At 36.1% G+C, this 23261-nt stretch overlaps 2 protein-coding genes across 7 annotated transcripts in view; one reads left to right on the top strand and one right to left on the bottom strand.

Moving 5' to 3' along the window:
* Positions 1 to 23261, bottom strand: part of NKAIN2 (sodium/potassium transporting ATPase interacting 2) — a 987104-nt gene that overhangs the window by 862325 nt on the left and 101518 nt on the right. The window lies entirely within an intron of this gene.
* On the top strand, positions 9518 to 9939 carry LOC101081635 (ATP synthase subunit g, mitochondrial-like). The gene has a single exon (XM_045057986.1). It carries the CDS (start codon positions 9524 to 9526, stop codon positions 9833 to 9835), a length of 312 nt encoding a protein of 103 aa, XP_044913921.1. The 5' UTR covers positions 9518 to 9523; the 3' UTR covers positions 9836 to 9939.

Here is a 23261-nt window from a genome sequence, read left to right as displayed (position 1 = left end):
TAGAAACTTCTAGAATAATGTTTGCCCAGATACCTGGGTACCATGGCCTAGACTATTTGATACATTAAATTAACCATTAAAGTAGCTAACCTGTGGTTGCAGTGGACAAACAGGGCATTTCCATCATGAATGTTGGTTGTTATTTTCTTTTACTTGGAAGAATACTGAGAAAGTGAAATGAAGGATATTCGTGTCTCTGAATGACATGAGTGACTTCATTGCTGAATTGGATAATGGTTTGCAAATATTAAGAGAATACTTCCTCAATTACTGTGCTATTAGACAATGTCAAACCTATAGCTATAGCACACTTTCCAGTGTAATCAGCATTGTTAACATGTTCTCCAGGACTTTCTTAAGTCTAGAAAATTAGCAAGGCAATAAACTGAACTTAGATTTGGAATATTTGTTAATTTCCATAGAGTAAATATACCTACCATGGCCATTTCCAAACTACCAATATAGTGTCACTTGAGAAGAGCTGGGAAAAGATGTCTGATACAACAGACAAAAATATCCTCAAGAGCATAGATGTTACTAATATGTAGTAGTATAACCAGGACAAAATAACCTTGGAAAATGAACTTTGTTTTTAATATGATTTACTTAATTCTAAGTTTACATAATTTAATTTTCCATAATGGCTGTGTTTAACAACCAGCTCACAATTCCTAAAAATTAACAGTCAGTTCTCATGAGCTGGTAGCGGCCAGCTCCAGGAAACCACTGCAGCCTTACCTTCCCTAAACATTGCTGCTAGAAGATACTTTACAATGAGAACTTAATTCACTAAGAATCAAAGATTAGCATTAATAAAATATAATGAGCTCCTCCTGTACTATGTTCAGCCATATCAGTTATTAACATTATTACAAACTCACCCATCAGCTCCTTTCCTGTGGGCAGGCTTTGATGAACAGAGTGACAGTGTGGAAAGATGTGAAGGGATGTGGAAAAGGAAATAAACTTTTCTCATAGGAGGTTCTCATAGAAGCAAGATGAGCCAAATTGAAAATTTAGGTGAGAACTGGCCTTTCACATGTGGTTATACATGACAAATGCAAATATTGAGAAATTTTAATTGCTCGGTTTTACTATGAACTTTTAGATAAAATATAAATTTTTTTAGGGTTTTTGCCTGAAAGTACACATTCTTTGGCTGGTTTGTGATTTTCAAGCTAAAATTCAGGACGTTTTCTTAGAATACATGCTTACATATCTGCTGCACAAAACTATATTTGCCAATAGAGGATGCAAGCAGTATAGACCCAACCTAAGACACACATGAATTTTGCTAGTATTAGTATGTTATACATATTCTAATGGGAAAATGAAAAAGGGGTGAAATCCAAGCTCAACTGCTTTTTGTCAATTTATTAGAGAGTTTGTCTCTTAAGAAACTTTACAGAACTTTCCAGAAATTTTCAAAGTCTTCCTTCAGAGAAAGAGATTCTAAGAACCCTAATAAAAGTGACAGACTTGAAAGTAAAAGTAAAAATAAAAGCTCCATGTGTTCTAATTTATGGCTGTGTTCTTGACTTCACACACAGCAGGGTACTAGGCCTCGTACTCTGCAGCTTAATTTTTTTTTAAGTTTTAGAGAAGACTATGACACTGACACAAGTTTAGAGCCCTGAGATGGTTAGTTTTGGTAATTTAAAGTTAGATAGACAGATAGGCATGTATATAAGCACTCATATGCATGCACATGTGCACACACATAAACACACACAATCTTATGTCTACATTTCAATTTTCTTTTTCTTTAAATTTTTTTAATGTTTATTTATTTTCGAGAGAGAGAGAGAGAGAGAGAGAGAGAGAGAGAGAGCAAGTGGGGGAAGGGCAGAGAGAGAGGAAGACAGATTCCGAAGCAGGCTCCAGGCTCTGAGCTGTTAGCACAGAGCCTGACTTGGGGCTTGAACTGTCGAAGTGCAAGATCATGACCTGAACCAAAGTCAGATGCCTAACTGACTGAGCCACCCAGGTGTCCCTACATATCAAATTTTACCTTCCATATAGGGTCAGCAGCTGAAAAAAAATTGTGAAGGACATAAAATCTACCTTCAAATACCTCATCTTCATATCCATTTTTCCTTTCCATTTCTCCATTCTTTTGAATTCAACATTCATCTGCTCCCTCTCAGGTATGTTGGAGTTATCTCAAGAACATCACAACCATACCTGTTACATGTGGCATTCCATTCTAGTTTTTCATGCTACCCTTCTCATCTTAAAACAGATACACTTGATATGTCAGTGTATCAAGATGAGGTTCTTGTTCTGCACTCTCTGCTAGCTTATCTTTTAAATTCTCTGTGATAAAATTTTCCACGGGTGTTTAGAGATCCTGGCCACCCTCTGGCCCAGGCATGTTGTTCGTATTTTTTTTAAGTGTTTGGGAAATTGAACCTCAACCAATACATCAATACATACCAGTGTAGTGTAGTAGTCCTAAAACATGTCCACAGAACATTAGTTCCTCAGAACATCAACACAATTATGCAGAAAACATGGGTTCTATGATAAAATAACTTTGAAGATTGGTGGGTTCAACTACAATGATTTAATTCTTTTCCTTTCAGAACATTTACTGTGCCAGATGTGCACTGTTTATCTCCAAGAGGGAGACGAAACTGAAGTGTTTCAAAATCAAGACTGACCGTGGAACTTTGTTTGATGTCTATCTCGGAAAAATTGCTCCATGCAATATAAGTAGTCCATGGATAACATACTGTAGAAATTAGATTTTCAAATAATGTTGAGTGAGGTTAGCCTGTCAGTGCTCCTCAAATCAAGCCATGCAAATGACGTATGACTCTCTGAGTGATAAAAATAACAAAATTAGGGGGGAAAAAGACAAGGGAGTCTGTCCTGAGTGAAGAGTACATGCTATCCTGCATCCTTTTATGATATGCAAGATATCAGTATGTAACATTCTCATATAACACTTTTCTTTTAAGAAATGAAAGTTATTATATGGTAAAGTCAGTGTGCCCAGCAAGGAAGATGGGAGTGGGTGTTGTTGGACAGTGGGTAGACAAAAGACATATCAAGATGGCAACCAGGAACTGGAGCCAAATCATAGGGCTGGGAACATATCCAAGGCAAACGGTGAAAAAGACATGAGGAGAAAATGTTGGCAGTCGGAACTGATTACCTAAAAGTAGAATACATTTTCCTTGGAGAGCTGTCTTTAAAGAGCTCAGTGCATGTCCACCTTTTCTCATTGAGCCAGTGTGCCACCCAAACTTGGATCACCTTCAAACATATGTCTTCTAACCTGAATTGGATATCCCTTTGAGAAGCAGCAATTCTCAAATCTTAGAACACACATGAAGCATTTGAGAAACTTTCAAAATGCAGTCTCAGACTGCCACTCACCCAGAGATTCTGATTCAGTAGGTATGAAGTGGGTTTGAGAATCTGTAGCAGACTCTACTCAGGAAAGCTGATTTAAAACTTACGGATGGAGACAGAGAGAGACAGATAACATAGGGAATTCAGAAAGCATGACCAAGTTCATTCTAGATTAGAGCAATTTCGTAAGTCCTGTAACTAGACTGTAAGTAGGACATCCGAATCTTCTTAAGTACCCTTTCCTCATCCATTACTCCTATCACAAATGTCTTTACTCTTTTTACCTTTCTATGTGACCTCAGGATAATGGAGAGGATGAAGTTATGATGAAGGGCATGAGATGTGAGTGAGACAGCCTGGATTTGAATCCTTGCTCTAACACTTGCTAGGATCTGGTGAGTCACCAAACTCTATGTCTCAACTGCCTCTTCTGTAAACTGGGGATAATTATAACACAACCTACTTCGGAGGGTATTAATAAATGAATGTTTGTGTTCCCCCAAATTTCATATGTTGAAGCCCTAACCCTTAGTGTGGCTATATTTGGAGATCGGGCCTCTATAAAAGTATATATGGGTAAATGAGGTGTAGATATGGGGCTCCAGTCCACTAAGATTAGTGTCTCTATAAGAAGAGACACCATAGAACTCTCTCTCTCTCTCTCTCTCTCTCTCTCTCTCTCTCTCTCTCTCTCATACAAAGAGGCCATGTGAAGACACACACACACACACAGATGGCAGCTGTCTGTAAGCCACGAAGAGAACCCTCACCAGAAACCAATCATGCTGGCACACGGATATCAAACTTCCAGCCTCTAGAACTATGGAAAAATACATCTCTGCTATTTAAGCCACTCAGTTTGTGGCATTTTGTTATGGCAGTCACAGCAAACTAATACAGAGGGTTACTGTAAAGATTAAATGAAATAATATATGTAAAAGCATTTAGAATAGCCTTATGCACATAGTAAAAATTCAGTGTTGACTAATGCTGCATCTTACAGAAAAATTTTGGAGGTAGAATTATGATATCAATTATATTTCATGAAGATTAATCTATAATCATAAAAATTTCATAGTAGATAAATAAAAGTAATTTCTCAGGGTACCTGGGTGGCTTAGCCAGTTAAACGTCCAACTCTTGATTTTGGCTCAGGTCATGATCTCACAGTTCCTGAGACTGAGCCCCATCTCAGGCTCTGCACTGACAGTGTGTGGAGCCTGCTTGAGATTCTCTCTGCTTCTCCCCCATGTCTATCAAAATGAATAAATAAACATCAAAAAAAAGTACTTTCTCTTCTTTCAGTAACTCCAACCACTTGTAAAAGAACAAAGCATTCTGTAATTATTTCCAGTATGGCCAATAAAAACATGGTTCTCTGCTTTTTTTCCTGAATTAAATGGTTTATGTTAGACACAACTAGTTTTCATGTTTCATCAAGGTTCATTGGCTTTAATCAATTCCTATAATGTAGTGGTCCATTTTTGACCACCATTGGCATGTCAGGAAGTGATGCTGTTGTTTGAGTTGGGGAGCAATTTAACTTGGGTGAACATTTGCAGCCCCCCAAACCCCGACTTTTGTAATAATATTTTCATGAATATCTCCATGAAGTTAACCATTATGACTGGGAATGGAATGATACACAGGTCTGTACTAGCAGGTGTTCTAATATTGGATTCAGTAGTTTCACAAATCTTGAGATGCCTAAGAAATCTATACCTTTTGGGCACCTGGTGGTTCAGTCTGTTAAGCATCTGACTCTTGGTTTTGGCTCAGGTCTTGATCTCATGATTTTGTGAGTTTAAGTGCTGCATCAGGCTCTGGGCTGACAGTGCAGAGCTCCCTTGGGATTTTCTCTTTCTCCCTCACTCTCTGCCCCTCCCCCACTCATGCTGTCTCTGTCCCTCTCAAAATAAATAAGCAAACTTAAAAAATTAAAAAAAAAGAAATCTACACATTTTAATTTAGGGAAAATATAAATAAGTAAGAACATAACTTCTATATGTAGTCTTAAGCTAAAGCACAGTGATTAATGGATTCTTTAACAGGTATTTATAAGAGAATGTGGGAAAGTCAATAAACTATGCACAAAAAGAGATAAATTTGAACTCAGCACTAACAAAAACAAAAATACAGCCAACCTGGAGTACAGCAAATACATTTCAAACATAAAATTTAGGCTGGAAACTTTCTGGTAACTCAAATCAAACTGAAATAGACTCAGGATTAAACACTACGATTTACTAAAGTATGTCATAAATTACATTATTACATATGTACAAACGTCAAAACATATATATTATTGTGTATTATAAAATACATGTTCTATCTGAATTCTAATCATTAGGCCTATATTTCTTTCAAGAATATCTTTGACATGTGAAAATGATAATCTATTTCAGCAATAAAGTATTTAATCACTTTAATTTTCATAATTAGAGGTAAATATGGGAGTTGGTTTACTAAGGAATAAAAGTGTCTACCTCCCTATATTTTAGGGAAGAGAGTTTTGAGCTCTAATGATTCCAGACCATCCAGGAGGTTATGAATATTGGTTAAACTTACTTAGTGTCCAACTTACTATTATGTAACTTAAGCTATAAACTTTAACCCAAAATATAGAATGAATTCAATGAAAAATATGTCAGGTACTTGATCCTTTCTTGAGAAAGGGATATCTCAAGGGATACCCCCCCCCATGCGGGGGGTATATATCTATAACACTATTTTACCACAATACAGATGTAAGACAGTGTTTATTGCTGTAAATTATTACTGTAGTACACTAAAGATACAGATTAATTAATAAAATCGGGGTTTGACCATTGTACACCAAGTGCTTCTCCAAATTTGTACATAAGATAATGGCACAGCATAGCATGAGAAGAATCAGAAGGAAGTATTCAAAGTGTTTAAGAACATGAACTGAATGTACTGCCCTCAATACAAATGATGATTAATGAAACAAATACATATGATATACTAAACTACATTAGAATTTACACTACTTTAAACACAGTTTTAATTAGTGAAAATATGAAGTGCAGAACATTTTAAAGATACTTTAGAAATTATTTTAAAAGATGTAGGGAAAATCAAATAATGGCTGCCAGTGAATCTTCTTGGCATACTTAAATAGTTAAACCTTCTAAGCAGTGCTTTATCATTCACACCCTACCCACCCACCCTGCCACTCTCCTTACAACAAACCAGAGAAGTATATAGAGCAGACAGAACATGAAGTAGATTTAGGAAGGTAATTAACTGCTCAACTTCACACAGCCTGGAAGTAGCAGTGCCCAACCAAATATATAAGGTGTCTGACTCACAATTGGTAGGATATATTTTTTAATTAAGAGCATTTCCAAACTACACATTGTTAAATTCCTCAAAGGCCATTTAAAAGGACCAATGTATTATTTATCATGTCAAACTTTTCTTTTAAAAAGTCAGCTTCACTTTAGATTTAATAATCACTCATTCCATTGTAGTAGAGTTATTCTTTTTTTTTTTTTTCACAAGTAACTATTGCACACTTACTATCTGCTGATTGCTGGGCCAATCACTGAGAATACAGTGGTAAATGGAGAATTCCTACAAAGTTCACTACACTCCAGCAAAGACACCCTATGAAAATAATATACATTTGCATTCTGTGTTGAAAATGATATAAGACAAGTTCAAGTTTCTATGGGAACATATAAATAAGACCTAATGTGATTTCGGTGGTCAGAGAAGGCAGTGTTCCCAGTGGCTTTATATGCAAACTGAGGAAGCTAGCCAAGAAAAGCTAACAGGAGTTGAAACAATACTCTAGGTAGAAGAAACACATGCCTTACAGAGGAAGAAGTATGGTGTCTACTTTCAAAGTCAATGTGGCCTTCAGGCACAGACTAGGGCACACAGTGAGACTCAGGGTAGTGGGATCAAATGTGCACAAACCTAGCCTCTCTTAAGGATGTTAGTCTTTTCCTCTGGAGTAGCCCCTGAATCATTCCAAGAAAGTAGGTGTGACAAGGTATGACTTGCATTTATAAACAGTCCTCTGTTTATAAGGTGAGAAATGAGTTGAAAGGGTTAAGAGTGGGTGTGGGGGAGACAGCAGGCTGTAGAATCTAGGTGAGAGCTAGTATTAAGATATACTAGGAGTAGAGATAAAAGAGGACAGGTCCAAAAAATATTTAGGAAGGAAATCAAGGAGACTTAGTGTTGGGTTAGAAATAGGGGGTGAGTACAGACAGTCAGGATTAGTGAGATTTTACTTAATTAAAAAAGAAAAAAAAACAACAAGAGTGTATTCATAGGACATCTGTATTCACAAAAGCTAATTGATGATTCAGGTTAATTACTGTTCTCCACATGTTGAATTTCTGACATAGTTTCTGTAAGCATAATTCAGCAACACAACAATGGCAGAGACTGTCATGCCAAAATGAATTGCTAACATATGCAATTAAAATAAATGTCTATGAGACATAACTGTCAAAATAGTAATTACGACTTGGTGAGCTAGAAACAGTCTGAAAACTTATTTGAAATTAAATTCCTGTCCTCTACATAGAGTCAGTATATTCCAAACCAAGGTACTTAAAAAAAAACCCTAATCAAACTCTTTATTACTGAATATTCAACAACATGATTCAGATAAATAGTATATAACTGGGAACTGTTTTGAGTAGTTTAATGATTTTGAAATCATGTTCATTTGAAATATATTTCAATTTTGAAAAATAATGAAGAATAAATCACTCTCAATTTTAAAAATCTATGGTCATTTATGCCATTCATTATGTGTAAATAAGTTTTCTAAGATAAGAGCAAACTACCAAATACAAAGTTAGAACTATGAACATATGTAGTAAGTTTACTAAGCAATCTAGTAGATTTGGGAAAGTATAAAATTTTTTGGGATATGCATGCAATCAAGAGTACCAGAGGTATTTCTCTGTTTAGAGGGGCTAACAAAAGATAAAGAGTCTTTACAGGTAAATAAGCAGAGTATTCTGTAAAAATATTACTCGAAAATTAATATTCTGAGCCATACTTCTACAAATCTTAAGGAGGTATCATAGTTCACCAATTCCAAGACTCAAATTTTTATTATTATTATGTTGACATTTTAACACCTCTAAAATCAAGATGCCTCTTATGACTGATAATGTCTTCAAATGCTGGGAAGACAAATATAAGGGACAGTCATTACATTACATAGTTGCAATTACCTGCTCTTGATCATAGCTAAGCAAACTGCTTCCCTCCTGACTGAGCCATGTACACTGTTGGTCCAGTATGTGTTTCATTTAACTGCTGTTTAAAATATCTTTGGCCCTGCTGCATGGCTGGATTGGTAGAGCATGTGACTTTTGATCTCCTTGAGGTTGTAAATTCAAGCCCCGCACTGGGTGCAGAGAAAAAAGAAAAGAGAAGAGAAGAGAAGAGAAGAGAAGAGACGAGAGGAGAGGAGAGGAGAGGAGAGGAGAGGAGAGGAGAGGAGAGGAGAGGAGAGGAGAGGAGAGAAAAGAACAGAGAGAAAGGAAGAGAGAGAAAGGAGGAAAGGAAGATGGAAGGATGGAGGAAGGAAGAAAGAAAAAGGGCGGGAAGGAGGAAGAAAAAAATAGAAATAAAATAGCCTCAAAATGTCTACAGTATAATTAACATAAAATCATTAAAATAAAAATGTATTGTTCATACTGAAATGCATGGCAACAAAGAACAGGATATAAATTTGGTCTTACTAAAATATTCTTTGTTGGAGAGATGACCACAATTACTGGTTTTCCTGCAAAGCAACAAACATGTGCCCTACGAAATATAAGAAAGATATCCACAATTACTTGAAGCTATGTTGTATTTTGTTATGGATATCTGTGCAAAACAGACTGCCTCATATGCAATTCAGTTTAGGTTAAGGGAGGACTAATTTCAAAACAATAAGAGACAGATGTGATGACTTCATGAATTGGGTAGGGATATTATTAATTAAATTGCCATAATGTTATTGAATGCATTTTTTTCTTTCTTAGTGATAAATGAAATGATGGTACATCTTACAATAATGTCATACTAGATTCAGTGGAATTTAGTTATGAAACAGTTAAGAACTGAAGGTGGAAGACCAGGGTTCTAGTCTTAGCTCTATAAATAATAATCCGGGGTAACCATGGCCCAGTTTGTCCGTAACCTCGCAGAGAAGGCCCCGGTACTGGTGAACGCTGCTGTGACTTACTCGAAGCCTCGATTGGCCACATTTTGGCACTATGCCAAGGTTGAGCTGGTTCCTCCAACCCCTGCTGAGATCCCGACAGCTATTCAGAGCTTGAAAAAAATAGTCAAGAGCGCTCAAACTGGTAGCTTCAAACAGCTTACAGTTAAGGAAGCTCTGCTGAATGGTTTGGTGGCCACTGAGGTGTGGATGTGGTTTTATGTCGGCGAGATCATAGGCAAGCGTGGCATCATTGGTTATGATGTTTGAAGACCAATCTTTAACATCTGTCTGTATTTGGTTTGTTATTTGAGTGTTTTTGGACAATATGTGATCAGACTGGTATTTGAATAAAATAAGATAATGTATCAAAATCAATGTTTTCTCTATTAGACACTACATGGAAGGATCACAGTTTCTCTTGATAATAAGAGGAGTTGTCTTTTGCTTTAATACAGCTCTGAGTGCATGTCTTTTGCTTAGCCTAAAATCGGAAAGGATCTATGTGAACATACCAACCTGGGGTATGCATTTATGAGGATAATTTGAACAATAGATTAACATTCTAATTGAGTGTTTAAAATAGATGATAAATTTATTTCCAGAATAGGGAAAGTCTTTCCAGGGAAAGACTTGGGAAAACTAGAACTTGCTACAGTAGGAAAAATAGTAATATCACGTGCCAAACTGATATGGTTAAATTGTGTTAGTAATACAAAGAACAAAATTTGGATGGTTTCTCTTTGCCAAAATCAGAGATAGAATTTTTTGATAACACCTGTGTTTATAAATGCTGGAGTACTTGGTGATATTCTCAGTATCTTTGTAACATCTTTAACCGCAGGACATAGCAAATGAGAGCCAGGATGTACATTTTTAATCTAATTTTGATGTGTATTATATTATTAATCTATTCTGTTTTTTCCAGTTTTATGATTTTTAGACCCTATCTTTGCAAAAATAAGATACCCTGTGGGTATCTAAATAGCTACAATTTAGGGGCGCCTGGGTGGCTCAGTTGGTTAAGCATCCGACTTCGGCCCAGGTCATGATCTCACCGTTCCCTAGTTCAAGCTCCACGTCGGGCTTTGTGCTGACAACTCAGAGCCTGGAGCCTGCTTCAGGTTCTGTATCCTCCCCCTCGTCCTTTGCCCCTCCCCCACTCACTCTCTCTCAAAAATAAATAAACATTTCAATAAATAAATAGTTATAATTTAGTATCATCCATGGGTCTAAATAATACATTATATCCTGAAATAAATAGAAATGATTGCCATCAAAAAATAATAATAATAATCCGGGACACCATGAGTCAATCTGTTAATTTATCTGACCCCCAGTTTCTTCACTTGTAAAATATAGAGATTGGGCTAGTTCACTGCTAAGATCTCTGACAGGTCTATGACAATATATGTTTTTATTAATTTTAAATTATTGCAATAAATTTATCTTAAAGGTATATACAGGAAAACTTGATCACAAAAATTCCTGTTCATCTGAAACACTAATAAACATAAAATAGAAGTAAACAGTAGTTTTTTTTCCTATAAGCTTAGTAGTCAGGGTTTTAAAATTAAAAATGGCAGTAGCCATAAAAAATGAGAAAAGAGCAAATAGTAAATGTAATACTGGATAAATGAAGATTTGGTCAAATATTTTAAATCTTCAGAATAATGTAGAAATCACTATTGTTCATAAGAGACTAAATGCAATGGAAGAGAAAGATCAAATCATAATTTTAGTTTAAAACATACTTGTCCTTGAGTCCTCTGAAAATTTGTTTAAATGTATCGTAAATGTTGTGCCATGTTTGTGTCAATAATATTCAGTTTACCAGAATATTTAACCTGAATACCATATTATCCAATAATTTTGAGTAAAGGAAAAATTATTATAAAACACATTGATATAAAACCTTATCATCAGCTAAAAATTTCTGTAATAATATACCAAAGGGGCATATATCAAATTTCACTGTAAAATCTCATTTAACAAAAACAGATACTATGGGAGGTGATAAAAGTCTGATGAGGTTAAAAACAATGTGGTAATGGAGAAGTTTTTGGCAAAAGTAAGCTATTAACTTTTGGCAAAGGTAAGCTCTTTAAGTTGTGCTTAGAAAGTGGTGATAATTATGGTGGATAATTGCACTAAGATATAATTTATCAAAGTCATTGAAGGATTATGCAAAAGTATGGAAGGCCAAACAAAGTTTTTAAAATAATAATTTGAAAAAAATGAGATCAAGGGAAATTTTACATGGATATATTTATTAATTTATAATTCAAGAAACAGTTTAGACTGTTTCTTTCTCATGATGGGTTGTGAATTTTAGTACTTTTAGTTTTAGCATAGACCATTGAAGGAAAATCAAAACCATGTATAGCAGGAATTTGTGAAAAAGAAAATACATTGTTTGAAGAGGCAGAAACCAATTATAAAATCAATCTTAATTTGGTATATATAATGATGTGCATGTTGAACTTAACAATGAGATAGAAACATATATTAATATATGTAGTCAAAGATTAATAGCACTCTTACACTTGATGTAAGATGGAGCATATTAATTCAGCCTGGAGTTAAAGATATTCTTGTATTACTTACACTAATTATTGGTAAAACTGACTTATGTTTATCCCCAGTGGTGGTGTTCTCCGTATATCCCCTTTATTTTACCTGTCAGAAATATTATACAAGCTCATCAAGAGCCACCACCTTCTTGCCATAAGCTAGTGCAGAGGAGGTATATTAGGAGTTAAATCTCTATGGATCTCTCCCATATCTGTACATATTGTGGCAGAGATACTAACTACTCCATAATAAACAGCTTGGGAAGACAGAGTTAATACCTCTCATGGGTACAGAGGGCAAGTTTATTTACTGTCCACTATAATCAAGATAATGGCTCTCTCCATAACACAGTTCAAGTAGATTTGCTTAATATCCATTATAAAAGATTCAGACTTCCTAAACTCAAGATTCCTCAGCTGTGATACAAACCAACTGTATATACCAGGTGGGCTTATCCATGTTATCCCCAAAGCACTTGGTGGCATAATAAAGTTGATGCCACTTGCTATACTGTGAGTAATAAAGTCTTTTTGTCTGATCCAGGAGTGCATTCCCCCTGCCAGAATCTGCCGTGAAACTGTTGCAGGCTAAACTGTGGGCATGAAAAGTAGAAAAAAATCTCATACCCTTCACATTCTTGGTACGAACCCCAAAATTTCTCATCATAAGAGAAATGGATTAACTTTCCTAGAAATTTTTCTATTTTCTAGGTATTTTAAGATTACAGAGTAGTAATTACCCTCTTCGGTAATTATTCATAAATATATAAATAATATGATTAATTTCATGACCATTGATTTCTGAAAAAATATAATTACTGGTCACTTGAGCCCAGATGGGTTAAGACACACACCCCAAAACAGATCAAACCAGGTTTCCTCCACCAATTTGTTCTCTCCTCCTCTCCAATTCAGCTAGTTAGGCTTATATCCATGTGAGGGGGAGAAAAACTGGAGTGAAAATTTTAAATGCAGGCTTGTTAATGTAAACATCGAAGAGAAGTCATTTAGCGTGTCATTTCTGAAATGCCAAAACAAATGCATATCAGATCCATGGATATTCATTGAGTGAAAAGCCTATTAACTACTAAATTACAGACTCCTCTAAATGCATTCCCACATATAACTCTTTTGGAGGAAAACACCCAGTGTCACATTTAAGATGTACTTGTGCAATGTGATAAATCATGAAAGCTGGGCTGAACGTGGCAGGGTGAGAGAAGGGTAACCTGAGAAACAAGGAACTGGATCTTTTAAATAAGTCTACTCTAGTAGGCTTATGTTAATGCTAAGTTCCATACACAAAGCAGCCAGATAATAAACACTTGATTAAGTTGAAGATGACATATATACAAAGATAACCTGACATTTCACCTTGATAATTTGTTGATATTTTGATAAACCTTCATTACTGAGCAAATCAGTTAGAAAACAAAAGACTACACTTATTTAATGAGCATGGAGTAATATATGGAACTGCTGAGTCACTATGTTGTACACTTGAAAGTAATATAACACTGTATTTTAACTACACTGGAATTAAAATAAAAAAAAAAAGTCAGCATTCAGGTCCTAAACCAGACATATAATGAACTGAATGACTTTCTACAGTTTAAAGGTAAAAATCATCAGTTGACAAAGTTTCATTGCATGGGTTTTTATTATATTGATAGAATGTATCTAAATTAGTGTTTATTACTCATGTTTAAAATTAAACAGGTAAATCACATTACTACACTTTGATTATATCCTTTGCATATTTCCAATATCTGACATATCAAGATAATTATGAATTATGAACCTCATGAATCCTAACCTGAAACCTTACTGTACTCCTCACAATCCATGCAAAGCAGTACAAAATTCAAGAGAAATTTAGCCAACTGCTATGAAGTAAGAGAGAGGGCTAAGTTTGAAAAGGAGATAAATAAATGATAATGAGGGATGCCAGAGTCATCTTTTTCTCTTTTTAGGTGGCAGGCAGAAATACCATGGGCCACTCTCAACTACTTCCGTATAGAAAAGCCTGTGCCACCCTGATCCTGAATATTACCAAAGCACATTGTCAGAATGAGGAACCTTGACATTCTTCAACATTTAACATTTGTTATTTCTTCAGGTAATCAAATAAAATATATCCCCTCTTATTTACGGCAGGCATTTAAAACTGAAAAGCAATGTGTTTATCAGCAAAAAATAAGTTTAGAATCATGACTCTCCCATCTATGTTCTATTTTCAACTGCAAGAAATAAAACAACAATTGAGAAAGAACTAATACAGCAGGAATTTAGTGACAGACAGCAGTTGCATTGTTTCACATTAGCTGTTCGAACAGCCATCAGGCGATAATGACTTTCAGTCACTATTAATCAATATATTATTCAGTTGTAATTTCCCATAAGTCATTGCTATTACTACCAGTAATCAAGTTTCCTCCTTTGTTGCTTGAAATTAAACCTGAACAAGTGGTATGACTAGTTAACAGTCAATCTTCAATAGCTCCCACCAATAATTTACCACTTTGCACATTAGACTCTATTAGTAATATGAAGGCTGTGTATATTTTTTAAGCCAGGTGAGCTGCTAAGTAATTGACAAATATTATTCCCCCTACTTTCAGTGAAGAACATTATGCTGCCTAGATGAAGTTAGATTAAAATCAATTAAAAAAGATAAGTTGGTTTTGTTTATCATGTATTTTTATAATTTATCTGACAGCTGTTCTCCTGAATACTACTGAAGGATGCATATGAAGCAGATACAACCCCTTTGAATAAATTGATGCTTCTTTAAACTTCTTTTTTGGAATGTATTATGCCCAAACAAGGGTGGTAAGTTAATTCAACAATAAGATTCAAGATGGCACTAAAAACTTCCTGATCTTCCAGATTTTGTACTAATGTTTAATTAGGTTTAACTGCATGACTGGAAATAGTGCTGTTTCAGTATCAGCATTAGGGAGGTCATACTTTTGAGAATGCCATTTAATAGGAAAACAGTAACACAACAAATTAATATCAATAATGTATATGAAGAAACTGAACCACTTATCTCACACAAAATGCAGGAATCCCTGTTTTAAAGCAAAATAGGGTCGCCTGGTGGTCACTGGTTTAAGCATTTGAATCTCGATTTTGGTTCAGGTCATGATCTCACGGTTCCTGGGTTTGAGCCCCACATCAGGCTCTACACTGTCAGTGCAGTGTCTGCTCCAGATTCTTGCTCTCAAAATAAGTAAGTAATCATTTTTTTAAAAAATAAAGCAAAATAAAACATTTTTGCTGGTCCTTTTACTTAGGTTGGGCAGTACCAGCTTCTGATGTATAGAAACAATATAAACACAAAAACTTCCACTACTAAAGGCCACTCACGTTCATTGCCAAAGTAAAGTTTGTGTAGTTCCATGTAGTGCCACATATGTATAACTATAGTGGCTTCATTAAGTGGCTTACTTCCATCTTTAATAGAGTCACCTTTTTACAAGGCCAGTTTTACATCTGACTTATCACTTGATAAGATGTGTCCTTTACTATTTAGATACCACCCTTTTACATTTCTAGACTATAAACGTAAAGCTTATTTATTTAAGCTTATTTACTTTTTTTTTTTTTTTTTTTTTTTTTTTTAGTAATCGCTATACCCAGTGTGGGGTTTGAACTCACAATCCTTAGATCAAGAGTCCCATGCTCTTCTGATTAGCCACTCAGGTGTCCCGGAGACATAGATTATTCCATATGGTTTTAGTTTCCTAAAATTTGCCTAACAGCCCATTAAAACAAAACTTTATTTAACATAACTAAGACCATACAAGAGAAAGTATCAGTATCCTTATTTAATGTCTTCATGTCCCATTGTAAAGAATGGATTGTAATAAAAAAAAAAAAAAAAGAATGGAACTCTCTTTTTCCCAATTCTCAAAAATTATCAATTAATTGTATCTTGAAAACTCTTGCTTTGGAATACTTATAATAATAGCTCATTGTGTATAATATGGAAATGGACAAAAGTCTCCATTCAAAGGCATGAAATATGCCCACAAAACAGAGAGAGAATTGTATAATGTTTCAAAGTTTGTCATTCAATAAATTTTCACTTTCTTTGCAGAAAAATGACTGATATGTAGAGCAGCGGGAAGAGAAATGTCTACTGTAAATTTACTTCTGACTCCTAAGGAAATATTGTTTGTGGCAATGACAGAAATCTCAAAATAGTAAGAATATTACCTATTGAAACCAGGGGAAAAAAACAAACTAAAAACAAAGGAAGTATTTGGTATACTGAACCACTATTTTATAATCTGTGAAACATTTCACAAAATGGATGCTGCTACCTGAGACTCTAAAATAAATAAAGTGTTTCTAAAACTGCAACTATAGATATTTAATTAAAAATATTCCTAAAGAGGGGTGTCTGGGTGGCTCAGTGGGTTAAGCGTCCAACTCTTGATTTCAGCTTAGGTCATGAACTCATGGTCACAGGATGGAGCTCTGCTTGAGATTCTCTCGCCCTCTTCCTCTACCCTTATTATTTACATATGTGTGTGTATATATACATACACACACATATGTAAATAATAATCTTAAAGAGGAAAAACAGATCTCTAAAAAAAGAAACGCTATTTCATTGCCTGCTTTCTAATAAACGACCCATGAAAATATGGCCATAAAGAAGCAGGAGCACAAAAGAAGGAATAAATAAAATCAGAAGCTGATTAAGAGTTCTTCCAGGGAGATTATAGCTGAAAATGAACTGGGACTTATTACAAATACTAAGGACAACAATTTAAACATAAAAGACATGATTTTAAAGAGAAAACAATCAAGGAAGTGATGGTTCCACTACAAGAATCAGGTGACAATATAATATTAACACTTGTTAGATCAAGACTTTAACTTCTTAGCTGTGATTTTCTTCTATCTTCTCAAAGAAAATCTCAAATTAATCAAATATAAACTTAAAAATTACGAATATATCCAATCTTTTCCTCAAGTGGAATATTTTAAATATTACTTTTTCTTTCTTTCTTTTGCTGTTTCCCTGCTAGTCTAAGTCTTCCATCTGCCCAGGGACTCATTAAGAATTGTTTTAGATTCGCTGCAAAGAGAAAAACTGAAGCCTGGTCAGTTTCTGACATGAAAATATGATTAGGCAAGAAGCCAAAAGCCTTTAAAACCAGGCAACTCTCTAAAGAAAGCATTCTCCTCCTTTTGCATGTGAAAAACCGAGCTTGAAAAACTGAGCTCAGAGTATTAGCTAGACTGTAGAGGAGATTTTCTTCCTCATCACTAATGCTTGGCTAAAGTTAAAACAACAGCAACAACAACAACAACAACAAAACACTGCCCTTTTTCCATCGTGTACAATTTATTGGAAGGTATATAAAATGATGTGAAAGGACATATGTTCTGATTTCCACTTTGTGGGTTTGACCTATAAGGGTTGAACCCAGGCTGGGGGCTCTTTCTGAGATATCCATCCTGGCCCTGTGAGGAGAAGGCAGAAGAGAGAAGGGATAAAGGAAAAAAAGAAATCTGCTCTTGAGATAACAGGGTGAGTTAATTCAATAGTTCACATGGGTATCTCTGAGTTACACACCTGTATTCAAATTTCAGCCTCACAACCAACTAGTCAAGGATCTTGACAAAAGCCACCTATCTATCCAAACTTCAGTTTAACAATATACAAAATGTTAGACCAATACCTGGCTCTTCCCCACAAACTAAATGAATTAACGTATATGCAACAAAGATTGTATTATTTATGATGTCAACTCCCCCAGAGAGAATATGAAGAGAAGAGTTTGTTTGCTAAAGACGTTGGCAGATTTGGCACGCTACAAAGTATAGGTGGTAACCAGAGAGAGGTGAATTGCTAGGTAGAACACAAGAGGAAGAAATTGAAGCCCTGGGTAATTATGAAAAAGAAGGTGAAGAGCAAGTGGGAAGAGAGTAGGCTAAAGCCCCTGAATGAGCCAACACGGTGGCAGAAAGCTACATGATACGTAACCTCTGGGCACACAGATCTCTACATGACCTGAAAACTCCCAGAGGGCTCAGTCTAAGTGAACTTCACCGGAAATCAGGAAAAGGTGTTCAGTTTGCATCTGAGTTTTTGAAGGCAGCTGAGAGGACACAGAGGTAAAGAAGGCCATATGAGTGAGCTCTTGTGGGCCTCAGCAGAAAGCCTGGAGACAACTTGGACATTCCAGGCCATGGAATTAGAGGTTAATCCAAGTTAAAAATAACTGTGAGATGTAGGACTGGAGCCCCACTAACATCTAAGACTGGGGTTTACACATGTAAATTGACTTCAAAAGATGGATGATAATATCAATGACAATGACAACAATGAGGATGATTTTCTAATAAAGCAGGTAATTGATTAAGTAAACTTGCAGACCTGGTGTTCGTTAATTTAAACAAGGCATTTAATTAAGTCTCTAATTATATTTTGTAGACAAAGTAGAGTAATGAGACAGAGGAAAATAAAAAACACCCCAAGAGTCAGGAATCAATACTAACATTTTGTACCCAAACGATGCCAATTAATGAATCAATCTGAAGTTGCAAGGAAAGTGGTATAATTTGGGGTTCTGTGATTTATGTTGCTGTTTACATATTTTCATCAGTGATTTGTAAGAAAGCTATAGAAAGCAAACTTGTCAAACTGCAGAGAATCCCAAACCAGGATAGAGGATAAAGGTATTCAGGATGAGATCACTGGAGGTAGAAATTTATTTTTTCAAATAGGCAGCAATATAATTAAAGGTCTGCATTTAGATTTTAAAAATCAATGGTACAAGTGTGGGGGTACAATTATCTAATTTGATAGCAGCTCACATTAAAAAAAAACGACAAAAAAACCCTGGGCTTTAAGTAATTACAAGTTCAATGTGATATGGTTGTGAAAGGAGTTATTGTCATCAAGCCTTCATCAATATCACTAAAAACTCATGGGAGGCAATTATCTTACTTCACCCTACAATAGTTTATTAGTCTTAGTTCTGATTCCTGTGCTGTAAGTGGAAATTTGGATGATGATTAGTGGACAATCTATGGGAGGTATAAAGTCTTAAAACTATTTGAGAATAATTGAGGGAAGTGAAAATATTAGTTTGTTAAATATGAAGCCTTGCATAAATACCTAGTAGTTGAATAACTTGAGCATCTGGTATTTCTTTTTAATTTTTGAGGATTCTCCATATTGTTATCCACAGTGGCTGCACCAATTTGCATTCCTATAAACAACAGTGCAGGAGGGTCCTTTTTCTCCACATCTTTGCCAACACTTGTTCCTTATCAATTTTAGCCATTGTGACAGGTGTAAAGTAAAATCTCATTTGGCTTTAATTTGTATTTCCCTGATGATTAGTGATGTCCAACATCTTTTCATGTGTCTGTTGGCCGTCAGTATGTCTTATTTGGGAAAACATCTATATAGGTCTGCTGTCCATTTTTTTAATTAGATCATTTGTTTTGGTGTTGAATTTACCTAGAGAAAATGAAAACACTAATTCTAAAAGATATAAGTATCCCTATGTTTATTGCAGCATTATTTACAATAGCCAAGATACAGAAGCAACCCGTGAGTCCACTGATTGATAAATGAATAAAGAAGACGTGGTGTGTATGTGTATGTGTGTGTGCGCATGTGTGTGTGTGTACGTATGTGTGTGTGTGTGTGTGTGTGTGTGTGTGTGTGTGTGTGTGTAAAATGGATGTGGTGAATAGGTACATATAATGGAATATCACTCAGACAAAAAAAGGAATGAAATCTTGCCATTTGCAACAACATAAATGGACCTGAAGAGTATAATGTTAAGTATAATAAGTCAGAGAAAGATAAATACCATATGATTTTACTCATATGTGGAATTCAAATCGGCGGTTGCCAGAGGAGAGGTAGGTGGGGGAAGGGTTAAATAGATAAAGGGGATTAAGAGCACACTTATTTTGATGAGCACTGAGAAATGTATAGAATTGTTGAATGATCATTTTGTACACCTGAAACTAATATAATACTGTACATTAACTGCAATTGAATAAAAAAAGAAAAAAAAGGAATGAAGCCTCAATGAGACATGCAAACTTTCTTCAAATAAGTGAGTTTGTTGTGCGATATATTTGTTCTTTGCTTTGCTACAGAACCAGCCCAGGTGACATGTTAGAGGAACTTATCTGGCTTAGCCCAGTACTTCCAAAGGCAGTGAGAATAAGAGTATGAGATGGGGCTTGGGAGCATCCAACAGTTAGGCATTCAGCCCATCATAATTTAAGTATCAACAGGCATTTTTGGGTACCCTATGTCACCCGCTGCTTGGTAGTAAGCTGGAGTTGATATACAAAATACATAACAACTGTATGGCATGAGCACAAACCAATCAGAACAAATGCCTGATCAACCAGAAAAAAATGTCGGCCACAAACAGCAATATGACCACCCCAGTATATCCTGCATCTAAATTCAAGATTATCAGCCAAGGGAGGGTTGCCTGGGTGGCTCAGTTGGTTAAGGGGCCAACTCTCAGTTTTGGCTCAGGTCATGATCTCATGGTTTGTGGGTTTGAGCCCCAAGTAGGGCTCGCTGATGACAACACAGGGCCTGCTTGCAATTCCCTTTCCCTCTCTCTCTCTCTCTCTGCCCCTACCCTGCTTATGCTTGCTCTCTCTCCAAATAAATAAATAAACTTTAAAAAATATATATTAAAAAAAAAGATCAGTCAAGGGAGCGAAGGTCCATGTGTCATTATAACACACTAAGACAGCTGCTGTATTAGAAGTTTGAATGAAGAGTAGTAGCACTCCTGGAAAAAAAAGGGAAAGGCTTAACCATCAAATAGCATTTTAGATGGAGCTTTATAAAACTAGATGAAACAGGTGAAAGGTACATCATAGGAAAAGTCAAGAAACTGTAACAATATTTGGTATGTCCAGGGAACCATAAGTATATCAACATCACTACATTATCACTAAGTGGGAGCAAGTGGCAGGTGTCTGATCAGACAGACAAGATTAGAAAGGTAAACAGAAGCCAGGTCATGAAGGTTTATGTGCACTATGCAAAGAGGTATGGATGCTATTCCTTGGGCTTTGGCGAGCCACTAAAGAACCATGAACACGAAAGCAACACGATCAAAATTATTCAGCAGAAAGACTAATGGCACTGAGAAAGACAGACTAATAAGGCTACTGAAACCACTTAGGATTGGTCTGAAATAGGGAAATGGCATAGGAGCAGAAGGAGGAGATGAACATCAAAGATATCAGGAAGTGAGGGGCACCTATTAGGATAAGCGTACGACTTCAGCTCAAGTCATGATCTCGTGGTTTGTGGGTTCAAACCTCGTATTCTGCTCTGTGCTGACAGCTCAGAGCCTGGAGCCTGCTAGGGATTTTGTGTCTCCCTGTCTCTCTGCCCCACCCCCACTCATGTTCTGTGTCTGTCTCAGAAATAAACATTAAAAAAGAAAAAAAGATACCAGGAAGTGATTGCTTAGCATTTATTGACTCAAACAGGATGATGCATAGATTTCTTGCTTGGTAAACTAGGGCCACTCACTGAGATAAGAACATAGGGTGGGAGGCACCTAACACAGACTGGTGAAAATAACAAATTACAGATTTTGAGTTTGAGCATTCCAACAGACATGAAGAAGGAAGTATCTCAGAGAATTTGAGAGGTGGCATCTGAAGCTAACAATTTCAGACTTGCTATAGTATCTAACAGGTATACTGAAGAAGAAAAAAAGGACTGAGGCTAAAACTAACTTTAAAAAGAAAAACTAACATTGAAGAAGTGGATTGAAAAAGAAATGCCTGCAAAGAAGTCTAAAGGCACAGCTTTGTAAGCGTGTAGCCTTGGGCAAGTCACTTTGCCCCAGTGAACTCTAATTCCTTCACCTTATACATTGAAGATAATAACACAGAGCTCACAGGGTGTCATGAGTCTTCACTCATGGTTGCAAAGAGTCAGTTCTCTTCTCTCTTTTGGGGCTATTTCCAGCCAATCATTGACTAGCTAAAGTTGACTAGCTAAAAGTAACTCATTTAAATTCCAACTCGAACATTTCTCATAAAAAAAAAAAATAGGGGCACCTGGGTGGCTCAGTCTCTTGATTTTGGCTCAGGTCATGATCTCACGGTTCCTGATGGGTTTCACAGTGTGCTGACAGCAAAGAGTCTGCTTGGGATTCTGTCTCCCTCTCTCTCTGCCCCTCCTCTGCTTGCTCTCTGTCTCACTCAAAATAAATAAAGTAAACTTTAAAAAAAAATTAACAAATTTGTGGTATAAGAAGAAGAGCACAAGTTCTGGAGTCCACTGGATCTGGATTCCTGATCTGACTTTGGACACTTTATGTAACCTGTCTAAACATGTTTTTTTGAGTTATATAATGGGTGTAACTGTTCCTGCCTCACAGAAATTCTGTTGCTTAATGGCAAAAGCATAGCAGTTCATCTCTCTCAGTGTCTGCAATTCAGCAGGGATGCAGTTAAGTCTTAGTTCCTCCTGGACCACATCTCTGCTTCTCAAGTGTACTGTACCAGACATAATACAAAATTTCCTTAATGACTCCGTGTTATCATTATGAACATCAGTTAATGCTACGTGTCTGAGATGCAGATGCAGCTGCGAACGTAACAGAACATCAGGCGAAATGAGCCACTCATGTAACACCCAGTTGACTTGCCTAATTTTGTCATATGCATGATATTGCATCCACAGCAGCTTGAGATGATTTACCAAACACCAAAAAATGTGAACAGCTGCTGTTCTAAGATTTGATACCATATAAGCGAGATCAACGAATGTTACAGTCATTCATCAACCTCACAAACGTTTGTTTGTTCTTTTACAGATAACACAACTTTCTCATGCGTCTGGCCTTGTCTTTTATAAATGAAGTCCGGGATCCGTGTCGTACCACACCATTCTACAACACTGGAGAACACAGCTCTGACAACACTTTTGAGATGATGACTGCATTATAGACATCAAAGGAACTGTCCTAGATAAGTGCCCAGCCCAATCACAGTCTCCTTTGCCTCAGCAGCCATATTTCATACCACTGTGACCCTATCCTGGGCCTGTCCCTGGGTAACTACCCCCAGAATGAGCACCAGAT

Source organism: Felis catus, chromosome B2 (assembly GCF_018350175.1).
Source record: "Felis catus isolate Fca126 chromosome B2, F.catus_Fca126_mat1.0, whole genome shotgun sequence".
Taxonomy (NCBI): domain Eukaryota; kingdom Metazoa; phylum Chordata; class Mammalia; order Carnivora; family Felidae; genus Felis; species Felis catus.
This window is presented reverse-complemented; position numbering and strand designations above follow the sequence as displayed.